Source organism: Oncorhynchus mykiss, chromosome 26, assembly GCF_013265735.2.
Source record: "Oncorhynchus mykiss isolate Arlee chromosome 26, USDA_OmykA_1.1, whole genome shotgun sequence".
NCBI lineage: Eukaryota > Metazoa > Chordata > Actinopteri > Salmoniformes > Salmonidae > Oncorhynchus > Oncorhynchus mykiss.
The window spans coordinates 46,022,432-46,046,832 of NC_048590.1; the positions used below are offsets into that span (position 1 = coordinate 46,022,432).

The 24,401-nt window shown below is 46.0% G+C and overlaps 1 protein-coding gene across 1 annotated transcript in view; it reads right to left on the reverse strand.

Annotated features, from left to right (window-relative positions):
- The window catches only part of LOC110506941 (elongator complex protein 4), a 104,998-nt gene that overhangs the window by 44,010 nt on the left and 36,587 nt on the right, over positions 1-24,401 (reverse strand). Inside the window, exons 8-9 of the mRNA XM_036963418.1 lie at positions 22,957-23,065; positions 20,021-20,127 (exon numbers count right to left, since the gene is read on the reverse strand). Of these exons, the coding sequence (XP_036819313.1) occupies positions 20,021-20,127; positions 22,957-23,065 (216 nt within the window). The remainder of the gene's footprint in view (positions 1-20,020; positions 20,128-22,956; positions 23,066-24,401) is intronic.

Sequence of the window (24,401 nt, forward strand, 5' to 3'; positions counted from 1 at the left end):
AGAGGAGGCTTAGATAATGCATAACTGTTGTATTGGAGGTCTAACATAACCTACACTGACACACCTACTTATTCAACTCAGTGGTACACTATCACACATGCACACAGAGTACTAAGGACCCAGATTCAGTTCAACCCTCCTACACAGGCTGTAACAGGATTCGTCCTCCTCTGACGAGGAGTATGAGAGATCGGACCAATGTGCAGCGTGGTACGTGTTCGTCATGTTTAATGAACAAAATCACTGAACACGAAAATAGAAAATAACAAATAGAAAGACCGAAAGGAAAACCGAAACAGTTCCGTGTGGAACACACAGACACAGAAAACAATCACCCACCAAACACTGGTGGGGAAAGGCTACCTAAGTATAATTCTCAATCAGAGACAACTAACGACACCTGCCTCTGATTGAGAACCATACCAGGCCAAACGCAAAATACAACATAAAAAAACAAACAGACTGCCCAACCCAACTCACGCCCTGACCATACTAAAACAAAGACAAAACAAAGAAACTAAGGTCCGAACGTAACAGTACCCCTCCCAAAGGTGCAGACTCCGGCAGCAAAACCTGAACCTATAGGGGAGGGTCTGGGTGGGCGTCTGTCCGCGGATGTGGACTGTGAACTCTTAAAAACGGCGACCCTTGCCGCCGACCTCGGACTAGGGACCCTAGGACAGACGGGAGACTCCGGCAGCTCAGGACAGACGGGAGACTCCGGCAGCTCAGGACAGACGGGAGACTCCGGCAGCTCAGGACAGACGGGAGACTCCGGCAGCTCAGGACAGACGGGAGACTCCGGCAGCTCAGGACAGACGGGAGACTCCGGCAGCTCAGGACAGACGGGAGACTCCGGCAGCTAAGGACAGACGGGAGACTCCGGCAGCTCAGGACAGACGGGAGACTCCGGCAGCTCAGGACAGACGGGAGACTCCGGCAGCTCAGGACAGACGGGAGACTCCGGCAGCTCAGGACAGACGGGAGACTCCGGCAGCTCAGGACAGACGGGAGACTCCGGCAGCTCAGGACAGACGGGAGACTCCGGCAGCTCAGGACAGACGGGAGACTCCGGCAGCTCAGGACAGGCGGGAGACTCCGGCAGCTCAGGACAGGCGGGAGACTCCGGCAGCTCAGGACAGACGGGAGACTCCGGCAGCTCAGGACAGACGGGAGACTCCGGCAGCTCAGGACAGACGGGAGACTCCGGCAGCTCAGGACAGACGGGAGACTCCGGCAGCTCAGGACAGACGGGAGACTCCGGCAGCTCAGGACAGACGGGAGACTCCGGCAGCAGCAGGCAGCAGGAAGACTCTGGCAGCACTGGACAGGCGTGAGCACCTGTAGGAAGGAGACGGAGAGACAGCCTGGTGTGGGGGGATGCCACCAGAGGGCTGGTGCGTGAAGGTGGCACCGGATAGACCGGACCGTGAAGGTGTACTGGAGCTCTTGAGCACCGAGCCTGCCCAACCTTACCTGGTTGAATGCTCCCCGTAGCCAGGCCAGTGCGGCGAGGTGGAATAGCCCGCACTGGGCTGTGCAGGCGAACTGGGGACACCATGCGTAAGGCTGGTGCCATGTACCCCGGCCCGAGGAGACGCACTGGAGACCAGATGCGCTGAGCCGGCTTCATGGCACCTGGCTCGATGCCCAACCTAGCCCGGCCGATACGAGGCGCTGCGCTGTAATGCACCGGGCTATGCCTGCGCACCGGGTTCACCGTGCGCCTCACGGTGCCATCCACCTCCACTCAAACAATACAACAGAGGAGGAACAACTGCGTGTTTTACCTGACAAGTTGAAAATATTCATTTTAGAACCACGGCCTCCTAATAGCTTGGGTACCAGTCTGTTTAGCTATCATTCCTCACAGAGTACAAGGAGTGGAATGTAGTCACAAAACAGGTTCTGGATTTCAGGCTATCATAATAATACTCTAGTCTGACAATCTGACAATCGTCACACAGCCTAGATATACTACAGATGGTCCTTTCCCTGATTCCTAAATGACATCATTATGAATGATTCTATAAAGGAATCATAAAACTACGCCAGGAAATACACAGTCCTCTACTGACCTGGTTGTGCTGTTCATGTGTGTGCAGCTCCAGTCCTCTACTGACCTGGTTGTGCTGTTCATGTGTGTGAAGCTCCAGTCCTCTACTGACCTGGTTGTGCTGTTCATGTGTGTGAAGCTCCAGTCCTCTACTGACCTGGTTGTGCTGTTCATGTGTGTGAAGCTCCAGTCCTCTACTGACCTGGTTGTGCTGTTCATGTGTGTGAAGCTCCAGTCCTCTACTCCAGCACACTGTGCTCCCCTCGTCCCAGGACTAACATCCGGTCACTCATCATCACTCACTCTCATGTGGGACAAAAGGATAGTTTGTCTAAGGGACACACATTGGAGATCACTGCACCCCTCTCCTTTTGAAGTTTAGAGGGCTGTCTCGTTCTATCAGAATAATATAGTGTCTGTAATTAAAGTCCATTCAGGGCTCATCTAGTGGTGTCCTAACTGTCCCCCATCATCTGCTCTGGCCCTTTCAATGGCCACCTGTGACCTCGGAGACGGGGAGACAGAGTGCCATTAAAATTCACAGCCACTAACACGTTCTGGTCAACAGTCCGTCTGCCTGTTCAATCACAGTCAATGAGCACTGTTTTATACAGCCAACTCATCTGTAAGATGTTAAGAGAAGTTCTTTCTAAATAGACCTTCCTACAGCCAAGCGTATTGAGCCTGGTAGGGGTGAAGAGAGTGTCGTGATTAAGCAGACAGCAATGTCTCTGTGGTCTCTTTCACTTCTCTTTCTGGAAGACAATGAAACAATGGGCCAGCTGGGTTTCTTTAGCCAATGAGGACAGCACATTGTGGTATTGACTGGGCCTCATTGGATAGCGATAGTACTGAGGTATTGATGATGCAATACAATACAGGATGGAATGCAATCTGTCTCATTGAAACTATACATGTTTACATTGAACTATAATAATAACTGTTTATAGTAGCTATCAACATTTCCTGAGGTAAAGTTTTACTCTAGTATTTATTATTTTTGTGTGAGAGTTAAACCTGGTGTTCACAACACGATTTGGGCCTTGATTTAGCAGTCCCAGACATGTTTTTGAGATTAGAGACAACATCTCTATGTCGTGCGCGGCAGTCACCGACGCTCATTTAATGTTAGCGGGACAGAGACTCAATCTGAGGGGTACCGATCCCGTCTTTAAGCACTCCCAGACATCCCAATCATTTCAAACCATTGATTTTGTCGCCACAAAACCTGCAATGCTCCAGTAGTGTGAGATGTGTCACGGCAAGTTTTGAGAACGGTGATCAGCAATAGCCAATGAGAGCTTGCCAGAGAAGAAGCCAGTGAGTATCGCATCACCCAGAATGTGTACTCTCGAGCAGGAGCGATGACTACTACTAGAATGGGTTTGTACTTGCCATAGTGTCAAATCGCTACAGCTCTGACAAGCTCTTTACACGCAATGTTATTCAATTCAAAATGTATTGGCTAGATATTTCAACTCTTTATGGCAAGCGTGAATGTCTGACTGAAAACGTTTATGAGGCTGCTTTGAGCCACAGCTCGTGGAGAAGTGACGAATCTTGTAGAGTGTGACACATCCGTGCCACATCCTTTAGTGTGCCCACCACTATGTTGGCAAGACAAAAAAACTACAGGAAAGACGGTCGTTTAATGTGAGAGGCTCAGCAATTTTAGGATTTTAAAAGTAGTGTAGTGTCTGCCAGCTCTCCTTTGGCTGAGGAGATGGGTCACACTGTCCTCCAATCCTTCAGTCAGCTAAAGACAAAGCAGGCTCAAAGCTCTGTTATGAAGTTTCCAAACTAGATGTTATTTTAGCCACATTTTTGCCGGCCGGCTGAATACGACCAAACTAAACAGAAACCTCTGTATTCACACACGCACGCACGCACACGCACACACACACACACACACACCTGACCCCCCCAGGACACGGAGCAGTGAGAGTGTGGGAAAGTTATTTCTAGGGCAGAAGCGGAGAGCGTTCCTGGGCTTTGACTCTCCTGCTCCAGATCAACATTCCACCTTTGAACCGCTCCGGCTTCGGCCGTTTGTGCCTATGATGACAATTTCTCCTTTCCTCTTAGGGGGGCGGGCACAAAGGTGGAGGGGGGGTCACCTTTTTGGCAAGTTCCCTTCTCTCCGCTAACGTGACCCACGTTACCCAGCAGACCCACGTTACCCAGCAGACCCACGTTACCCAGCAGACCCACGTTACCCAGCAGACCCACGTTACCCAGCAGACCCACGTTACCCAGCAGACCATAGACCAGGGGACCCTAAGAGACGCAACAGCCCACGTTACCCAGCAGACCATAGACCAGGGGACCCTAAGAGACGTAACAGCCCACGTTACCCAGCAGACCATAGACCAGGGGACCCTAAGAGACGTAACAGCCCACGTTACCCAGCAGACCATAGACCAGGGGACCCTAAGAGACGTAACAGCCCACGTTACCCAGCAGACCATAGACCAGGGGACCCTAAGAGACGTAACAGACCACGTTACCCAGCAGACCATAGACCAGGGGACCCTAAGAGACGCAACAGCCCACGTTACCCAGCAGACCATAGACCAGGGGACCCTAAGAGACGTAACAGACCACGTTACCCAGCAGACCATAGACCAGGGGACCCTAAGAGACGCAACAGCCCACGTTACCCAGCAGACCATAGACCAGGGGACCCTAAGAGACGTAACAGACCACGTTACCCAGCAGACCATAGACCAGGGGACCCTAAGAGATGTAACAGCCCACATTACCCAGCAGACCATAGACCAGGGGACCCTAAGAGACGTAACAGCCCACGTTACCCAGCAGACCATAGATCAGGGGACCCTAAGAGACGTAACAGCCCACGTTACCCAGCAGACCCACGTTACCCAGCAGACCATAGACCAGGGGACCCCAACAGGTGGCCCACATATGAGTAGCTCACCAAACAATTCTCAAAGTACATGCAATTTTCACATGTTCCACTGCAAATTGTTATAAATAAAAGCTCCAAGCTACTATCTAATCAACGCAACAATGGCATTATCCACCCCTGGTTAGCCACTATTGGCTTAATAAGCCAAACCTAACAATATTTGCCAATCAATTTCCAGAAAAATTGCCCGTCTGTCTGGGTGGTGCGTGTGCTTGTCCATCACTCCGTGTGTAGCCTGTTGATGTGACAACCATCTTGTTGTTTGACAGAAATACTTCCCCCAAAACCGTCTCAATTAAATGTTAACTGCAAAGCAGGCTTACCTGGCAGAAGTAGATCATGAGGAAGTAAACTTTGCCATTGAATGAGCAGCAGCAGTACAGAACAATCACATTAGACTCACATTCCTCACTCTATAGATGGGCATTTAAAAGGGCCAGAGGTGCGATTAAAGGGGTATTACACAGTAAAAATGTTAGTTTTCTTCCAGACCTAAAAAATAATAAAGGTCTTCAGATATGATGTAATCATTCACATGGACTCAGAACATCACATTTAGTTATTTCTCTATGAATAATTGTAATTTTGAAAGTGAAAAACCAAACAAATCTAAAACCAGGAAAAATAAAACTGAGAAAACATAATTATGGAAAATAAACAGAACTTGGGGGAAAAAACATATGAACCGTTATTTTAACAGGTATATTGACAGAAAACATAGTGCACTACTTTCTCTTGTACACTAATGACCCAGGAAAGAGTTGACAACATAGTGCACTACTTCTCTTGTACACTAATGACCCAGGAAAGAGTTGACAACATAGTGCACTACTTCTCTTGTACACTAATGACCCAGGAAAGAGTTGACAACATAGTGCACTACTTTCTCTTGTACACCAATGACCCAGGGAAGAGTTGACAACATAGTGCACTACTTTCTCTTGTACACTAATGACCCAGGGAAGAGTTGACAACATAGTGCACTACTTTCTCTTGTACACTAATGACCCAGGGAAGAGTTACAGAGAGAAGGGCCTATTTGAAAACTAGAAAAGTGTTTTATTTTTTTTAAGCCTTAGAAAATAGTAATAAACCTTTCCATATCCCAAAGACACATAGACACAATCTAAAAGCACCAGCAGGGTTCTACAGTAGCTACTAGTCACTACCATTATGCTAATTTATGGGTGTTTATGAGATAGCCTCATCCCTTGTCTCCCAGCATCACTACACCACACACACACAACCCCACCCCAATCAACCAACCACCCCTCCCTGGTTGTTGTACTTGTACTCTCATCCTGATCCGAGTTGAAGATCGCTATGATTGTTTAATCTGGTCTGAATCACGTCTGGCCGGGCCAGCCCAGTGTAATGTAATGAATGGTGAGCGCTATACGCGCCCTGTTAAGGGTTCACTGCTCCCCACTGAAACAGCTTCACTTCCAGGGCAGCTCAGGCAGAGCACAGCCTTACACACTCTGGCAGGAGGGCAGCACATACGTCTTACTAAGTTATTATCCCACCATCTTGTTTTCATATCTGCTGCTCGTGAGAAGGTTGTTTTGTGTTGGAGACTGGATGTAGGGTAGCATGTCTGGCAACATTCCTGTCTCATCCTCTTTCTGGAGTTTGACTGGCCTAGATTACAACTACTACAAACACTAATACTGTTGCTCCCTTGTCGGGGGAAGACGGTAAGTGATGTACAGTACCATCCAAAAGTTTGGACACCTACTCAAGTCTTTAAAAAAATCTATTTTCTACATTGTAGAATAATAGTGAAGACATCAAAACTATGAAATAACACATATGGAATCATGTAGTAACCACAAAAAGTGTTAAACAAATCTAAATATATTTTATATTTGAGATTCTTCAAAGTAGCCACCCTTCACCTTGATGACAGCTTTGCACACTCTCAACCAGCTGTCATCAAGGTAAAGGATGGATACTTTGAAAAATATCAAATGTAACATATTTTGATTTGTTTGACACTTTTTTGGTTACTACATGATTCCATGTGTTATTTCATAGTTTTGATGTCTTCACTATTATTCTACAATGTAGAAAATAGTAAAAATAAAGAAAAACCCTTTAATGAGTAGGTGTGTCCAAACTTTTGATTGGTACTGTAGATAAAAAAGTTGTGTTCTACCCAATGTCATCTCTGACCTCTAAACTTTAAAATGTTCCCTGACAGCAGCAACAACCCTCCCCCTCCCCATCAGTCTATCCATAATCCAAATATCCATCATGTACATCTAATGTGTTTTTGGCCAATTAGAGGCCTACAGCCATACTGACTTCCTGGAATGTTGGGATTCCAAAGACTCACCCACATAGCAGAGGACTTAGAGCTGATGGCCATTTCACCTTACTGTCCTAGTCAGCAGACACATTACATGCTACTCAGGAAGTGTTACATATAGACACTCTTACACAGTCTTACCTAAACCCTGTAAGGCACAGTCTCTCATGCAAACACAATGGCAGAATACTGTACATAAAAACCTCATATACATGTACATACACAGATAGATTTTACACACATACATACACAATGCATTCAGAAAGTATTCAGAGCACTTTTTCCTCATTTTGTTATGTTACAACTTTATTTTAACATTTTATTAAAACAATTTTATCATCGACACACAATACCCCATAATGACAAAGCAAAAACAGGTCCTGACTAGTCTCCCAGTCCCCGCCACTGAAAAACATCCCCACAGCACGATGCTGCCACCACCATGCTTCACCGTAGGGATGGTGCCAGGTTTCCTCCAGAAGTGACGATTGGCATTCAGGCCAAAGAGTTCCATCTTGGTTTCATTAGACCAGAGAATCTTGTTTCTCATGGTCAGAGTCCTTTAGGTGCCTTTTGGCAAACTCCAAGCGGGCTGTCCTGCCTTTTACTGAGGAGTGGCTTCCGTCTGGCCACTCTACCATAAAGGCCTGATTGGTGGAGTACTGCAGAGATGGTTGTCCTTCTGGAAGGTTCTCCCATCTCCACAGACGAAACCTAGGAGCTTTGTCAGAGTGACCATTGGGTTCTTGATCACCTCCCTGACCAAGGCCCTTCTCCCCCGATTGCTCCGTTTGGCCGGGCGGCCAGCTCTAGGAAGAGTCTTGGTGGTTCCAAACTTCTTCCGTTTAAGAATGATGGAGTCCACTGTGTTCTTGCAGACCTTTAATGCTGCATAAATATTTTGTTACCCTTTCCCAGATCTGAACCTCGACACAATCCTGTCTCGAAGCTCTACAGACAATCCCTTCGACCTCTTGGCTTGGGTTTTGCTCCGACATGCACTGTCAACTGTGGGTCCTCATATGGACGTGTGTGTCTCTTTCCAAATCATGTCCAGTCAATTGAATTTACCACAGGTGGACTCCAATCAAGTTGTAGAAACATCAAGGATGATCAATGGAAACAGGATGCACCTGAGCTCAATTTCAAGTCTCATAGTAAAGGGTATTTATTGTTAATACATTTGCAAAAATGTCAAAAAAAAAATGTTTTTGCTTTGTCATTATGGGGTATTGTGTGGAGATTGATATTGAAATATTTTGTTATTTAATAAATTTTATAATAAAGCTGTAACGTAACAAAATGTGGAAAAAGGGAAGGGGTCTGAATACTTTTCGAATGCACTGTATATCAGAATACTGTATATAAAAACCTACTGCATCATAAAAGCAGATGGGGGAATATTCACAACATACATCCAATTGGTAAGTATTCAGCTGAGGGGACCGGTCGCGTGCCACGGACTCAACCTACACACCTCGCCCAAAACACAACAGGGCCTGTGTGCTTCGAGGTAGAGGAAGAGTATGAATTATTTATGTGGATTCTTTTTCAGGGAGTCCGTTCCGATCCGATTGTGACTCCCAAGCTATAGTTCCTTTGGCAGATGTATTGGAAATGTGACGAGTCATTGTGTTTTCATGTTAGGGTATTGCAGTTTTTAGATAGATTTGATGTAAAATCATCACGTATATAAAATCAAATCACGACAGCTGTGATGTAAACAGGAAGTTTCGGTACAGTTTTATAAATGCAGACAGAGAATTTGTTCGTTCGACATGGTGGGATCTTTTTGTGTCTGCAAAATTATTTGTGCAAGGAATGGCGGTGGTAACGCCTTTATGAGCAAATATTGATACAATAACCATCATATCGAAGTAAACACGGAGTCACACGATGATATGGTGTGTGTGGTCCTCCCATTACGACTGGGGAAACCATGCAGTTTATATTAGGCTACAGATGAACTTCACAGGCTGGTGAAAGAGCACGATGATCTTGATACTCCTTTTCAATACATATCAAGAGTCTTATTCTGGTGACATGATGATCAATGCTTGATTGACAAATACAAATATTCTCGCTATTATCCAGAATAATCTCATCACGTAGACTAGCCTACTGTATCTGCTGGCTAGAGGCTTGTGCCAAGTCCAGAGTGGGCACATCTGCTATTTAACGCAACAGTTTGTGACAAAACTATCCGTAGAGTTCAAAATGGATGGAAATGCATTGAACTTTAGATTGTTACTCGGTAGATGAAAACTACGTCATCCTGCACAGCCTTTTATCTGCAACAAGCTCATTTGATGGAAACATCTCGTGGGAAAAGGCCCATATTGTTTTTATGCAGATTTTTAGAATATCTGCATGAAAATGTGTCATCAATTGGATGGAAACCTAGCTGGTGTTTTATTTACTTCCTGTGTCTTGGCAGGACTACATTCTACTGTGAATGTCATACTGAGTGTACTCTATTAGAGTCAATATTGAATGACCCAGTTCTACAGTACAGTCTATCAGGCTCAGCTCTCCTCAATGGGAGCTTTACTACTACCACCACCATGCATAGAAACACACAGATGGGGACTCAGACATGGAATACAAACAAACTCAAACATTCACGAAGTCTCCCTCCCTCTCTCTGTTTAGAGCCTCTGAGGAGCCCTCATTTTAATTAGACCTGACCTCAAAATCACTTAACAGCTCCTCTCTGCTTCCACCTCACCCCCCTCTTCTCCTTCCCCATCGCTCAGCTCCGCTCTTCACATATGTCCATTAACACTCCTCCCTCGGCACCCACAGCCTTATACAGGGGGGCGGGGGTAGAGGGGTAGGGGGCAGAGCATGTGAGCGGAGCAGAGCAGAGCAAGGAGCAGAGCGTGCCCAATTTGACTGGAGCGTGGAGGGAGTTCCCCCAAAGGCTGGAGCGTTGGCCATTAGTGCTCACTACCTCAAGGCATGTCCAGGCCCAGCATGCATTTGATGTCTACTTGTGTGCTGCTACAGCCCCTTGCTTTAGCTACTGTCATGGAGTTCACTAAATATTTTCATTAAGAAACTGATAAAACACACAGGTGCTAAAACAAGGTTAACTTACAAAGATGAGGACCAAGAGCAAGAGAGGGAGTGTGGTGATGTAGTGTCCACAACTAAAGAATTATTGTGGAATCTGAAGGCTCATCCAAAAGGGTGAAGGGTGTTTAGCATCCCCAGTGGCTCTGCGAGCACGGAGAGGGGATTCTCAGCTGCTGCCTGCTCGAAAAATTCAAGGCACTGAGCAATTTCATTTTAAGTAAGTCATAGCCTATATGGGCAATTTATAGACTATAATGATTTAATACAACAAAACGTTTAAATGTTGAGAGCTTAATGTCCCTGCCAGTCTATTGTGTCGCACTTGCAAATGCTTCAAAATGTATTTATTTATTTATTTTGTAGGCTAAAGCCTTGAAATAATTGAAATAACATAGCCTAAATAATTCATTTTCGTTCCTTCGTAGACTTCATGTCTGGCTCCAGACCTATTTATAGTGTTTATATGCTGTTTAATATGACATGTAACCTATTTATAGTGTTTATATGCTGTTTAATATGACATGTAACCTATTTAGAGTGTTTATATGCTGTTTAATATGACATGTAACCTATTTAGAGTGTTTATATGCTGTTTAATATGACATGTAACCTATTTAGAGTGTTTATATGCTGTTTAATATGACATGTAACCTATTTATAGTGTTCATATGCTGTTTAATATGACATGTAACCTATTTATAGTGTTTATATGCTGTTTAATATGACATGTAACCTATTTATAGTGTTTATATGCTGTTTAATATGTCATGTAACCTATTTATAGTGTTTATATGCTGTTTAATATGACATGTAACCTATTTATAGTGTTTATATGCTGTTTAATATGACATGTAACCTATTTAGAGTGTTTATATGCTGTTTAATATGACATGTAACCTATTTAGAGTGTTTATATGCTGTTTAATATGACATGTAACCTATTTATAGTGTTCATATGCTGTTTAATATGTCATGTAACCTATTTAGAGTGTTTATATACTGTTTAATATGATATGTAACCTATTTAGAGTGTTTATATGCTGTTTAATATGACATGTGACCTATAGACATGAAGTCTACGAAGGAACGAAAATGAATTATTTAGGCTATGTTATTTCAATTATTTCAAGGCTTTAGCCTACAAAATAAATACATTTTGAAGCATTTGCAAAGTCCTCTCTGCTCTCGTCTTCCACTCTCATCCCTTTCTGTCCTCTCTGCTCTCGTCTTCCACCCTCATCCCTTTCTGTCCTCTCTGCTCTCGTCTTCCACCCTCATCCCTTTCTGTCCTCTCTGCTCTCGTCTTCCACCCTCATCCCTTTCTGTCCTCTCTGCTCTCGTCTTCCACCCTCATCCCTTTCTGTCCTCTCTGCTCTCGTCTTCCACCCTCATCCCTTTCTGTCCTCTCTGCTCTCGTCTTCCACCCTCATCCCTTTCTGTCCTCTCTGCTCTCGTCTTCCACCCTCATCCCTTTCTGTCCTCTCTGCTCTCGTCTTCCACCCTCATCTCTTTCTGTCCTCTCTGCTCCAGTCTTCCACCCTCATCCCTTTCTGTCCTCTCTGCTCCTGTCTTCCACCCTCATCCCTTTCTGTCCTCTCTGCTCCTGTCTTCCACCCTCATCCCTTTCTGTCCTCTCTGCTCCTGTCTTCCACCCTCATCCCTTTCTGTCCTCTCTGCTCCTGTCTTCCACCCTCATCACTTTCTGTCCTCTCTGCTCCTGTCTTCCACCCTCATCCCTTTCTGTCCTCTCTGCTCCAGTCTTCCACCCTCATCCCTTTCTGTCCTCTCTGCTATAGTCTTCCGCCCTCATCCCTTTCTGTCCTCTCTGCTATAATCTTCCGCCCTCATCCCTTTCTGTCCTCTCTGCTATAGTCTTCCGCCCTCATCCCTTTCTGTCCTCTCTGCTCTAGTCTTCCGCCCTAATCCCTTTCTGCCCTCTCGTCTTGCATTCCTGGACATTAACCCACATCTTCCTCCTCTTTCATCCTCTTCTTTCGCAACTTCAATTTCTCTTCTGGTTTCCCCTTAATCTCCCCCTATCCTCTCTGCTCGCTCACTTCCTTCTTTAGTCCTCAAAAGATGATCTGGAAAATAACCAAACTAAAACTAAAAAACCCTCTTCCACTGTTACTCCTCCACACCTAGCTGACAGACAGACATCACAGAGGATCGGCCTGTCTCACCTCTCTAAGAGGGGACTAATTTGACACACATCCCCTAGTCTCATACTACAGCTGACCCCTGACCTCTTACCCTGCCATGGCACCCCAGTACCCCACCGGGGGGGTTATCCATCAGTCTGAGGGGTCACAGCAGGGTAAGGAGACTTCAGTGGGTAATTCTCACATTCTACAGAGCTTCGTCAGGTGAGGTGAGCAGCCTTCATTGTGAAACTGAATGACTGACAAGTGTGTGAGCGTGTGTCTAGTATGAGTAAAGTATGACCAAGAATGCACACTATTTGTAGGTGTGTTTGTTTTTGTCTGTGTCAGTGCGTAAATATGTATCTGCATGTCACACCACAAGTGTGTGTGAGTGTGTGTGTCCCTGTGAGTGTGTTTTCCCTGTGAGTGTGTGTTAATCTGGTCTTAACACCTAGCCATCTACCTGCTCAGACATGGGTTAATTCTGCCCTAAGGCATTATGGGTAATGCCCGTCTGTCAACTGACACTTGAACTTTTCAGGACTACAATGGTAGCCACGGCAACCTTATCACGGAACCTGTCAAACCACCATGACAACGAGTGTATGTCAGTCTGTCCAGACTAGGGGTTATGTTTCAGTTTATATAGGGTTCAGCTATAGGGTAGACATCACGGCTGGGGACAACTCCTTTCAATGCAGTCAATTTAGGTAGTAAACTAAAATCCAGTTTACTTCCTGAACTTACTGAATTGAAATGCAATTGATCCCAACTCTACATAGGGTTTAGGAAGTATAGGCCCAGTCACAGAGGTTAGCAGGTCCACTCACATAAAGACAATGGTATGGTAAAGAATGCAGGATTTTGTCTTGGTATAAAAGGGATAATTGTTTGGCATGGTGGTGTACTCTCTCTCTCTGTGTGAACATAAAACCACAGAAACTAAGAGCGCGAGAAAAATAGAAAGGAAAGAGAGAGGACAGCATGAGCGAGAGACACCACTAGAAAAACAAACAGATTAATAGTTGAAGGTGGAGAAGGAGAGACACCACTAGAGAGAGAGAGATGAACAGTTGAAGGTAGAGAAGGAGAGACACCACTAGAGAGAGAGACAGATGAATAGTTGAAGGTAGAGAAGGAGAGACACCACTAGAGATAGACAGATGAATAGTTGAAAGTGGAGAGACACCACTAGAGACACACAGATGAATAGTTGAAGGTAGAGAAGGAGACACCACTAGAGAGAGACAGATGAATAGTTGAAGGTGGAGAAGGAGAGACACCACTAGAGCGAGACAGATGAATAGTTGAAGGTGGAGAAGGAGAGACACCACTAGAGAGAGACAGATGAATAGTTGAAGGTGGAGAAGGAGAGACCACTAGAGAGATAGACAGATGAATAGTTGAAGGTAGAGAAGGAGAGACACCACTAGAGAGAGACAGATGAATAGTTGAAGGTGGAGAAGGAGAGACACCACTAGAGAGAGACAGATGAATAGTTGAAGGTGGAGAAGGAGAGACACCACTAGAGAGATAGACAGATGAATAGTTGAAGGTGGAGAAGGAGAGACACCACTAGAGAGAGACAGATGAATAGTTGAAGGTGGAGAAGGAGAGACACCACTAGAGAGAGACAGGTGAATAGTTTAAGTTGGAGAAGGAGAGACACCACTAGAGAGAGACAGATGAATAGTTGAAGGTGGAGAAGGAGAGACACCACTAGAGAGAGAGACAGATGGATAGTTGAAGGTGGAGAAGGAGAGACACCACTAGAGAGAGAGACAGATGGATAGTTGAAGGTGGAGAAGGAGAGACACCACTAGAGAGAGAGACAGATGAATAGTTGAAGGTGGAGAAGGAGAGACACCACTAGAGAGAGACAGATGAATAGTTGAAGGTGATGAAGGAGAGACACCACTAGAGATAGACAGATAAATAGTTGAAGGTAGAGAAGGAGAGACACCACTAGAGAGAGACAGATGAATAGTTGAAGGTAGAGAAGGAGAGACACCACTAGAGAGAGAGACAGATGAATAGTTGAAGGTAGAGAAGGAGAGACACCACTAGAGAGAGAGACATATGAATAGTTGAAGGTGGATAAGGAGAGACACCACTAGAGAGAGAGACATATGAATAGTTGAAGTTGGAGAAGGAGAGACACCACTAGAGAGAGAGACAGATGAATAGTTGAAGGTGGAGAAGGAGAGACACCACTAGAGAGAGATCGACAGATGAATAGTTGAAGGTAGAGAAGGAGAGACACCACTAGAGAGATCGACAGATTAATAGTTGAAGGTGGAGAAGGAGAGACACCACTAGAGAGAGACAGATGAATAGTTGAAGGTGGAGAAGGAGAGACACCACTAGAGAGATCGACAGATGAATAGTTGAAGGTGGAGAAGGAGAGACACCACTAGAGAGATAGACAGATGAATAGTTGAAGGTGGAGAAGGAGAGACACCACTAGAGAGAGAGACAGATGGATAGTTGAAGGTGGAGAAGGAGAGACACCATTAGAGAGATACAGATGATTAGTTGAAGGTAGAGAAGGAGAGACACCACTAGAGAGAGATAGACAGATTAATAGTTGAAGGTGGAGAAGGAGAGACACCACTAGAGAGAGACAGATGAATAGTTGAAGGTGGAGAAGGAGACACCACTAGAGAGAGATAGACAGATGAATAGTTGAAGGTGGAGAAGGAGAGACACCACTAGAGAGAGATCGACAGATGAATAGTTGAAGGTAGAGAAGGAGAGACACCACTAGAGAGATAGACAGATGAATAGTTGAAGGTGGAGAAGGAGAGACACCACTAGGGAGATAGACAGATGAATAGTTGAAGGAGAGTGACAGAGGGAGAGAGAGCCAGAGATGCAGGTAGAGGTAGAGAAAGAGGCTGAGCTGCCGCCCGGGGCGGACGTGTCCTGGAGTGATTAGTTGGCTTGGTGTGGGACGTCACACAGGGCTGGGAGGGAATCTCATCGCTATCTCACATGCCAATCAACATCCCTCTGGGACAGTTGTCCAACGGGTCACAGCCACGCCGAGACACGCAGACGGAACGCAAAGGTAAACACAGACATGCACACACCTGGGGTGAGGCAGTGACTCAGCAGAAATGGCCGCCGCACCCCCACCATGCATTACCCAGAATGCCAAGCGCCAATCACAACATTGAGAGAGTGCAGAGCATTATGTAACAATGGGAAACAACTGCTGATTGGCATGTGAGATCCAGGCTGCATCACAACCGGCTGTGATTGGGAGTCCCATAGGGCGGCGCACAATTGTCCCAGTGTCGTACGAGTTTGGCCGGTGTAGGCCGTCATTGTAAATAAGAATTTGTTCTTAACTGACTTGCCTATTTAAATAAAGGTTAAATAAATGTTTGATTGGTTTGATGGCGACTGGTGACGTCATGAGAGATACTCTGGAAATTCACTCCACACACACACACACACACACAATACAGATCACCACCAGGGAATTTGATTGGCATTTCATATCGTGTGCTCGCTTATGTCAACATGTGTTGTAGCCAGTTTGACTTGACCTCTTTCCTCTCCCTCTCTTTTCTACTCCATGTCTTACTTTTATTAAGAGTGCTGCCTGTCATTCCCAAGACAACCCCACACAAAGCCTGTCCCTCACAGACAGTATGCAGCAGTACAACATCACCCAGTCCCACCGAGGCTCAGGGAGGAGCCCAGCAGACATACAGATCCACTAAGGGGGGGAATTAAAAGGCCGTTCAGAATAACCACCTTGACTTTTATGGACCTTATAAATCTACACCGGAGACAGCTTTTCAGAGGGAGAAGAGGAGAGGAGGAAAGGGAGGAGAGAAAGGAGGAAGAGGGGGTGAGAGAGAGGGAGGATAGAGGGTGATAAAGAGTAGAGGGATGATAAAGGGTAAGTATAACTCCCTGATTAACTACTACAAGGCCAGAGTATGATAAGTTAATAATAAGATAATGATACAGTAATGAGGGACAATGATGAGTTTGACAGAGGAGAGGCCCTTCATCTGGAGAGAAGAGCCACAGAGATGGATTACAGTGAAGGAGAGTGAATTTGTGTGTGTGTGTATGTGTGTCTGTTTGTGCGTGTGCGTGTGTGTGTGTGTGTGTGTGTGTGTGTGTGTGTGTGTGTGTGTGTGTGTGTGCGAGACGGATAAAGGCAAGGGCAAGAGGGGAGGGCAGCTGCACTTGAGTACTTGGATTGGGGGAGTCTGAGGAGGGAGAAAAGCGAGGGAGGAGACGGACACAGAGGGCCTTAATGGAGGGGCTGGATAGAGAAGCCAGAGGGTCAGGGAAGAGTTGAATTAGCATAGTCAAACCTTTAATGTCAGGAGAACTCAGTGAATATCACACTGAATATCTACAATAGAGAGTGAAAATGACAGATTCTGTACTAGGTCAGTCAGTCTAGTGACGGGGGTGTGTACCAATGCGGAAACAGAGCCATCGCAGTGCTTGACAGTCCCAAGATTTAACTTAACACCTGCCAGACCCTGACATAATTATCTCATCAGATGTACAGACATATACACTGCACTATCCACACATTCCATACTATAGTAACAAAAGTTCTCAACAATAACAGGAAGTAGGTGTCATAGGGGCGTGATAAAGGCCCATAGTAACTAAAGTACTCAACAATAACAGGAAGTAGGTGTCATAGGGGCGTGATAAAGGCCCATAGTAACTAAAGTACTCAACAATAACAGGAAGTAGGTGTCATAGGGGCGTGATAAAGGCCCATAGTAACTAAAGTACTCAACAATAACAGGAAGTAGGTGTCATAGGGGCGTGATAAAAGTCCATAGTAACTAAAGTACTCAACAATAACAGGAAGTAGGTGTCATAGGGGCGTGATAAAGGCCCATAGTAACTAAAGTACTCAACAATAACAGGAAGTAGGTGTCATAGGGGCGTGATAAAAGTCCATAGTAACTAAAGTACTCAACAATAACAGGAAGTAGGTGTCATAGGGGCGTGATAAAGGTCCATAGTAACTAAAGTACTCAACAATAACAGGAAGTAGGTGTCATAGGGGCGTGATAAAGGCCCATAGTAACTAAAGTACTCAACAATAACAGGAAGTAGGTGTCATAGGGGCGTGATAAAGGTCCATAGTAACTAAAGTACTCAACAATAACAGGAAGTAGGTGTCATAGGGGCGTGATAAAAGTCCATAGTAACTAAAGTACTCAACAATAACAGGAAGTAGGTGTCATAGGGGCGTGATAATGGCCCATAGTAACTAAAGTACTCAACAATAACAGGAAGTAGGTGTCATAGGGGCGTGATAAAAGTCCATAGTAACTAAAGTACTCAACAATAACAGGAAGTAGGTGTCATAGGGGCGTGATAAAGGTCCATAGTAGCTAAAGTACTCAACAATAACAGGAAGTAGGTGTCATAGGGGCGTGATAAAAGTCCATATTAACTAAAGTACTCAACAATAACAGGAAGTAGGTGTCATAGGGGCGTGATAAAGGTCCATAGTAACTAAAGTACTCAACAATAACAGGAAGTAGGTGTCATAGGGGCGTGATAAAGGCCCATAGTAACTAAAGTACTCAACAATAACAGGAAGTAGGTGTCATAGAGGCGTGATAAAAGTCCATAGTAACTAAAGTACTCAACAATAACAGGAAGTAGGTGTCATAGGGGCGTGATAAAGGTCCATAGTAGCTAAAGTACTCAACAATAACAGGAAGTAGGTGTCATAGGGGCGTGATGAAGGTCCATAGTAACTAAAGTACTCAACAATAACAGGAAGTAGGTGTCATAGGGGCGTGATAAAGGCCCATAGTAACTAAAGTACTCAACAATAACAGGAAGTAGGTGTCATATAGGGGCGTGATAAAAGTCCATAGCAACTAAAGTACTCCAGAACACAATAGTCTTTCCTCATCTCCTGTTCATGAGCTGTTTCTTCTCTGGTACCTTTGAAGTTGCTCGGCAGTAGGTGTGACAACACTGGTGTATCTATAGTTTCACCTTTCTCATTGCCAACCGACAGCTGGAGAAAGTTCACACTTCTTGATGCACCCATCCTGTTAGCGGGATCATTTTCGTCAACCACCGCTGAATTGCAGAGCTCCAAATTCAAATTAAAGCACTAAAAATATTTAATTTTCATGAAATCACAAGTGCAATATAGCAAAACAGAGCTTAGCTTGTTGTTAATCCACCTGGCGTGTCAGATTTCAATAAAGCTTTTCGGCGAAAGCATACCAAGCGTTTATGTAAGAACACCTCTCTCAGTAGACAAAATATTACAAACAGCTAGCAGCCAAGTAGATAGGTCACGAAAGTCAGAAAAGCAATAAATTAAATCGCTTACCTTTGATGATCTTCGGATGTTTGCACTCACGAGACTCCCAGTTACACAATAAATGTTCCTTTTGTTCCATAATCCATAAAGATTATTTTTATATCCAAAATACCTCCATTTGGTTGGTGCGTTATGTTCAGAAATCAACAGGCTCGAGCGGTCACGACATCGCAGATGAAAATTCCAAATAGTATCCGTAATGTTCGGAGAAACATGTTAAACGTTTTTTATAATCAATCCTCAGGTTATTTTACAATATATAATCGATAATATATCAACCAGGAATGCAGCTTCTTCAGAGAGAGAGAGAGAGAGAGAGAGAGAGAGAAAATGGATACTCCAAGCTGTTGCGCATACAAAACGCTGCTGGCACCCAGCCGCGATGTGATCTTTCTCGCTAATTTTTCAAAATAAAAGCCTGAAACTATGTCTTAAGACTGTCCACACCATGGGGAAGCCATAGGGAAAGGAATCAGGTTGATATTCCTTTAAATGGAGCGAAGGCAGGCTATGGAACATGGCGCTTTCAAAATAGAGGCCACTTCCTGGTTTGATTTTCCTCAGGTTTTCGCCTGCAACATCAGTTCTGTTATACTCACAGACAATATTCTGACAGTTTTGGAAACTTTAGAGTATTTTCTATCCTAATCTGTCAATTATATGCATATTCTAGATTCTGAGCCTGAGAAATAGGCCGTTTCATTTGGGTACGTTTTTCATCCAAACATCAAAATACTGCCCCCTACACTCAAGAAGTTTTAACAGAGACTAGTGAAGCGAGGCTAACGCCAGAGACAATTCAAAATAACCATCAGCACTTACTGTGAGCCATGCTGTGGACAGGAAGAACGCAGAAGAAATTAAATGCAGAAGGTTTTAAATAAATCATTACTTCTGTTCTCAATGGAGATCTGTAATAAGTTAACGCTTTCATTAAAATGATAATATGATTTGGCTGTTGAGATAATGTGCTTTTTCTCTGCGTGTATGAGTATGTGCCTGAATGTGTATATTTGAAAGACAGCGTGTGTGAAAGACAGCGAGTGAAAGAGTATGAGAGAAAGTGTGTGAAAAGATAACAGGATATGACACGTGTTTGTTTGCTAGATTACGTAACCACAGGCTCGAGCGGGTTGTTGTGGTGGCAGAGGCCTACCTCAATGGTGAACTGCTTCCTCTTGAGTTTGAAGGCCAGGTCCTTGTTGTCGGGCAGATCACACACCAGGCAGTTCAGATAGGGCAGCTGACGTACATCTAGCAGACCTGGGAGAGAAGAGGACAGAGGGAAACCAATTTGGATAAAGGACAAAGTACACATCATCCATGGGTGCATCTCAATAGTCAAAGTGGCTTCCTCAATTGTCTCTTTTCCTTTCTCTGCACTGATGTGGAAACAAAGTGGATTGTGAACAGGTTATACCTGGAAGGCATTCACCACCTTCCTTGCCAGGCCCTCATAGACCTCCTATTAGGAGGGAGCTCAGGAGACAGGTTCCTTCGCCCTCCATGTTTCCCTGTCTCCTTCCCTCACTCTATCCTCCCTTCCAATCAGGAGCTGCAAGATTCAGCACTTGAAGCACTCAGGCAAAATGTTGTGATTATACTCAAGTAATGAGGCAGAACAAGATAAACAGGGACTTCTATTCCAGGGGACAAACTAATTGAGTTCTTATTTCAGGAAGGAAGACCGGCAGGCTGGAATGACTGTGTGTGTGTGTGTGTGTGTGTGTGTGTGTGTGTGTGTGTGTGTGTGTGTGTTGTAGGGCTTGCTATACATAATATGTTGTAGATGGGAGGGGTGGTGGGTGAGAGGAATAAATAGGTTCACTTTTCATAGGAAGAGACCTTAAGAAATTATCCCTCCCTCCGTAAAGTGACATTTCATAAAACTGGAGAGCAGAGGCAGGGATGGTACAAAAGATAGAGAAGAGAGAAAGAGAGAGAGGGGAATAGATGGAGAAAGAGAGGGGGATGGTGAGTTCTCTCCTCCGTGCACTTGGGTGATTTCCTATCGCCTGATTCGCTGTGACAGGCATCCCAGCATGCTTTGAGCAGCCCTGAACTGCTGCTACAAAACGCACACACACAAAACACACAATGAACACACATTTGCAAATTCTTAAACAGAGGATGTATATTTTGATATAGGTCAAATAGTGCCAGTATAGTTAAATATCAGATCAACATCTTTCTAACAGAGCGATTCAACCCTCAGCTGTGTATTATATTAAACCGTATCATTGTGTGGTGGGTGAACACAAAGCAAAACAATAGCGGTCAGTGGGACAGGTTAGGGACGTGGGACAGGTTAGGGACGTGGGACAGGTTAGGGACGTGGGACAGGTTAGGGACGTGGGACAGGTTAGGGACGTGGGACAGGTTAGGGACGTGGGACAAGTTAGGGACGTGGGACAAGTTAGGGACGTGGGACAAGTTAGGGACGTGGGACAGGTTCGGGACGTGGGACAGGTTAGGGACGTGGGACAGGTTAGGGACGTGGGACAGGTTAGGGATGTGGGACATGTCAGCATGTACATAAAACAACGTGTTAGAGGAGAAACTAAAAGATGCCATTTAATCACTCTTCATCTGTCTCAACTAGGGCTGACTAACCAGGCTGAGAGGAAAGGAGGAATAAACCAAAGGAAATGAGGAATAAACCAGAGGAGAGGAGAAGGGGAATAAACCAGAGGAGAGGAGAAGGGGAATAAACCAGAGGAAAGGGGGAGAAGAGAGGGAGAATAAACCAGAGGAGAGGGGGAATAAACCAGAGGAAAGGGGGAGAGGAGAGGGAGAATAAACCAGAGGAGAGGGGGAATAAACCAGAGGAAAGGGGGAGAGGAGAGGGAGAATAAACTAGAGGAAAGGGGAGAGGAATAAACCAGAGGAACGGGGGAGAGGAGAGGGAGAATAAACTAGAGGAAAGGGGGAGAGGAATAAACCAGAGGGAAGGGGGAGAGGAGAGGGGGAATAAACCAGAGGAAAGGGGGAGAGGAGAGGGGGAATAAACCAGAGGAGAGGGGGAGAGGAGAGGGAGAATAAACCAGAGGAAAGGGGGAATAAACCAGAGGAGAGGGGGAGAGGAATAAACCAGAGGAGAGGGGGAATAAACCAGAGGAGAGGGGGAGAGGAATAAACCAGAGGAAAGGGGGAGAGGAATAAACCAGAGGAAAGGGGGAGAGGAGAGGGGGAATAAACCAGAGGAAAGGGGGAGAGGAGAGGGGGAATAAACCAGAGGAGAGGGGGAGAGGAGAGGGAGAATAAACCAGAGGAGAGGGGGAGAGGAGAGGGAGAATAAACCAGAGGAGAGGGGGAGAGGAGAGGGAGAATAAACCAGAGGAGAGGGGGAATAAACCAGAGGAGAGGGGGAATAAACCAGAGGAAAGGAGGAGAGGAGATGGGGAATAAACCAGAGGAAAGGAGGAGAGGAATAAACCAGAGGAAAAGAGCAAGAGAGAAAGAGAGGCATGACTAAAAATACCTCCATCTCTTAAACTGACCTTTATGTGTGGGAGAGAGAGAGTGAGGGAGTGATGGAGAGAGGGAACGTGTGTATGAGAGAGGGAGGGAGAGAGAGAGAGAGTGAGGGAGTGATGGAGAGAGGGAATGTGTGTATGAGAGAGGGAGATGCTTATATATATATATATATCCTTCCTATTCCCCCTCTCAGACTGTCATCCTCCATGTCAGAGCAGACTAAACCATCTATGGAGAGAGGAGTGGACAGAGAAAAAGATGGAGAGAGTGATGGTGAAGAATATGGATTCCCCAGCATTGGTCCACTCCGCTCTACACCAGGCCTCAGGGGTATATGGGACTGGGGTTGTATGTGTGTGGAGGGAGGGCAGGAGAGAGGAGCTCTGCTGGGGGGTGAGGGGGAGAGTGCGGCGTGGCAGCTGAATCCCCCCCGGCCTGTCTAGTGAGGAGCACGTCTGATTGAGCAGCAGCCCACTAACAGGCCCTGACAGCCTGGGCTGCCCTGTGAGGGGCCTGCCTGCCTAGCCGACCAGCCTCCACAATCTCTCTCTCACACACACACACACACACACACACACACACACACACACACCTTGTGTGTGTGGGGGAGGTTACCGTGGTAATCTTTGTACAGGGGGTTGGTCTCTCTCTCTGAGCCTCTGAAGGACTCTAGAGCGATGGCCGTGTCACACAACCTGGTTATATTGCCCATCAGAGCTCTGTTCTGTAGGAGAGAGAGAGATGGAGAGAAGAAAGAGAGATGGAGAGTGAGGGTGAGGGAAAGAGACAAAAAGGGAGAGAGAAAGATGAGTGATCACAGGTAATTGAAAACCTCCTGACGTCAGCGCTGAAATTAAATTAGGGGGGGGGGGGGCAGTTGTTGAGGTTACATGGAGAAAGGTGTGGGGGGGGCAGTTGTTGAGGTTACATGGAGAAAGGTGTTGGGGGGGCAGTTGTTGAGGTTACATGGAGAAAGGTGTGAGGGGGGCAGTTGTTGAGGTTACATGGAGAAAGGTGTGGGGGGGGCAGTTGTTGAGGTTACATGGAGAAAGGTGTGGGGGGGGCAGTTGTTGAGGTTACATGGAGAAAGGTGTGAGGGGGGCAGTTGTTGAGGTCAGATGTAGAATGGTGTGGGGGGCAGTTGTAGAATGGTGTGGGGGGGGGAAGTGGAGAATGGTGTGGGGGGCAGTTGTTGAGGTCAGATGTAGAATGGTGTGGGGGGGCAGTTGTTGAGGTCAGATGTAGAATGGTGTGGGGGCAGTTGTAGAATGGTGTGGGGGGGGCAGTTGTAGAATGGTGTGGGGGGCAGTTGTTGAGGTCAGATGTAGAATGGTGTGGGGGGCAGTTGTTGAGGTCAGATGTAGAATGGTGTGGGGGGCAGTTGTTGAGGTCAGATGTAGAATGGTGTGGGGGGGCAGTTGTTGAGGTCAGTTGTAGAATGGTGTGGGGGGGGGCAGTTGTTGAGGTCAGATGTAGAATGGTGTGGGGGGGCAGTTGTTGAGGTCAGTTGTAGAATGGTGTGGGGGGGGCAGTTGTTGAGGTCAGATGTAGAATGGCTTGGGGGTTAAAGGTAAACATTAGGAGCAGCAAGGAGGAGATGCTGCATAATATCTTTGTACCACATAACACACAAGTAGAGAGATGTATATATGTACACTCATGCACAAAGACAAACACACACGCAACATGCACACAAGAACACAAACACACAGTTGAAGGAGTGAAGGGGAGAGGATCGCTCGAGGAGGGCTCCCCCTGCTGGTCAGATCTCCCTCTGTTGTGACAGCAGAGAACAAGGAAGAGGGAGAGAGAGGAATGCAGGGTGATAGAGGGAGGGAGGGAGGGAGGGGGGTTGGGAGAGAGGGACACAGGGAGAGAGGGAGAGAGGGACGCAGGGAGAGAGGGAGAGAGGGACGCAGGGAGAGAGGGAGAGAGGGACGCAGGGAGAGAGGGACGCAGGGAGAGAGGGACGCAGGGAGAGAGGGACGCAGGGAGAGAGGGACGCAGGGAGAGAGGGACGCAGGGAGAGAGGGACGCAGGGAGAGAGGGACGCAGAGAGA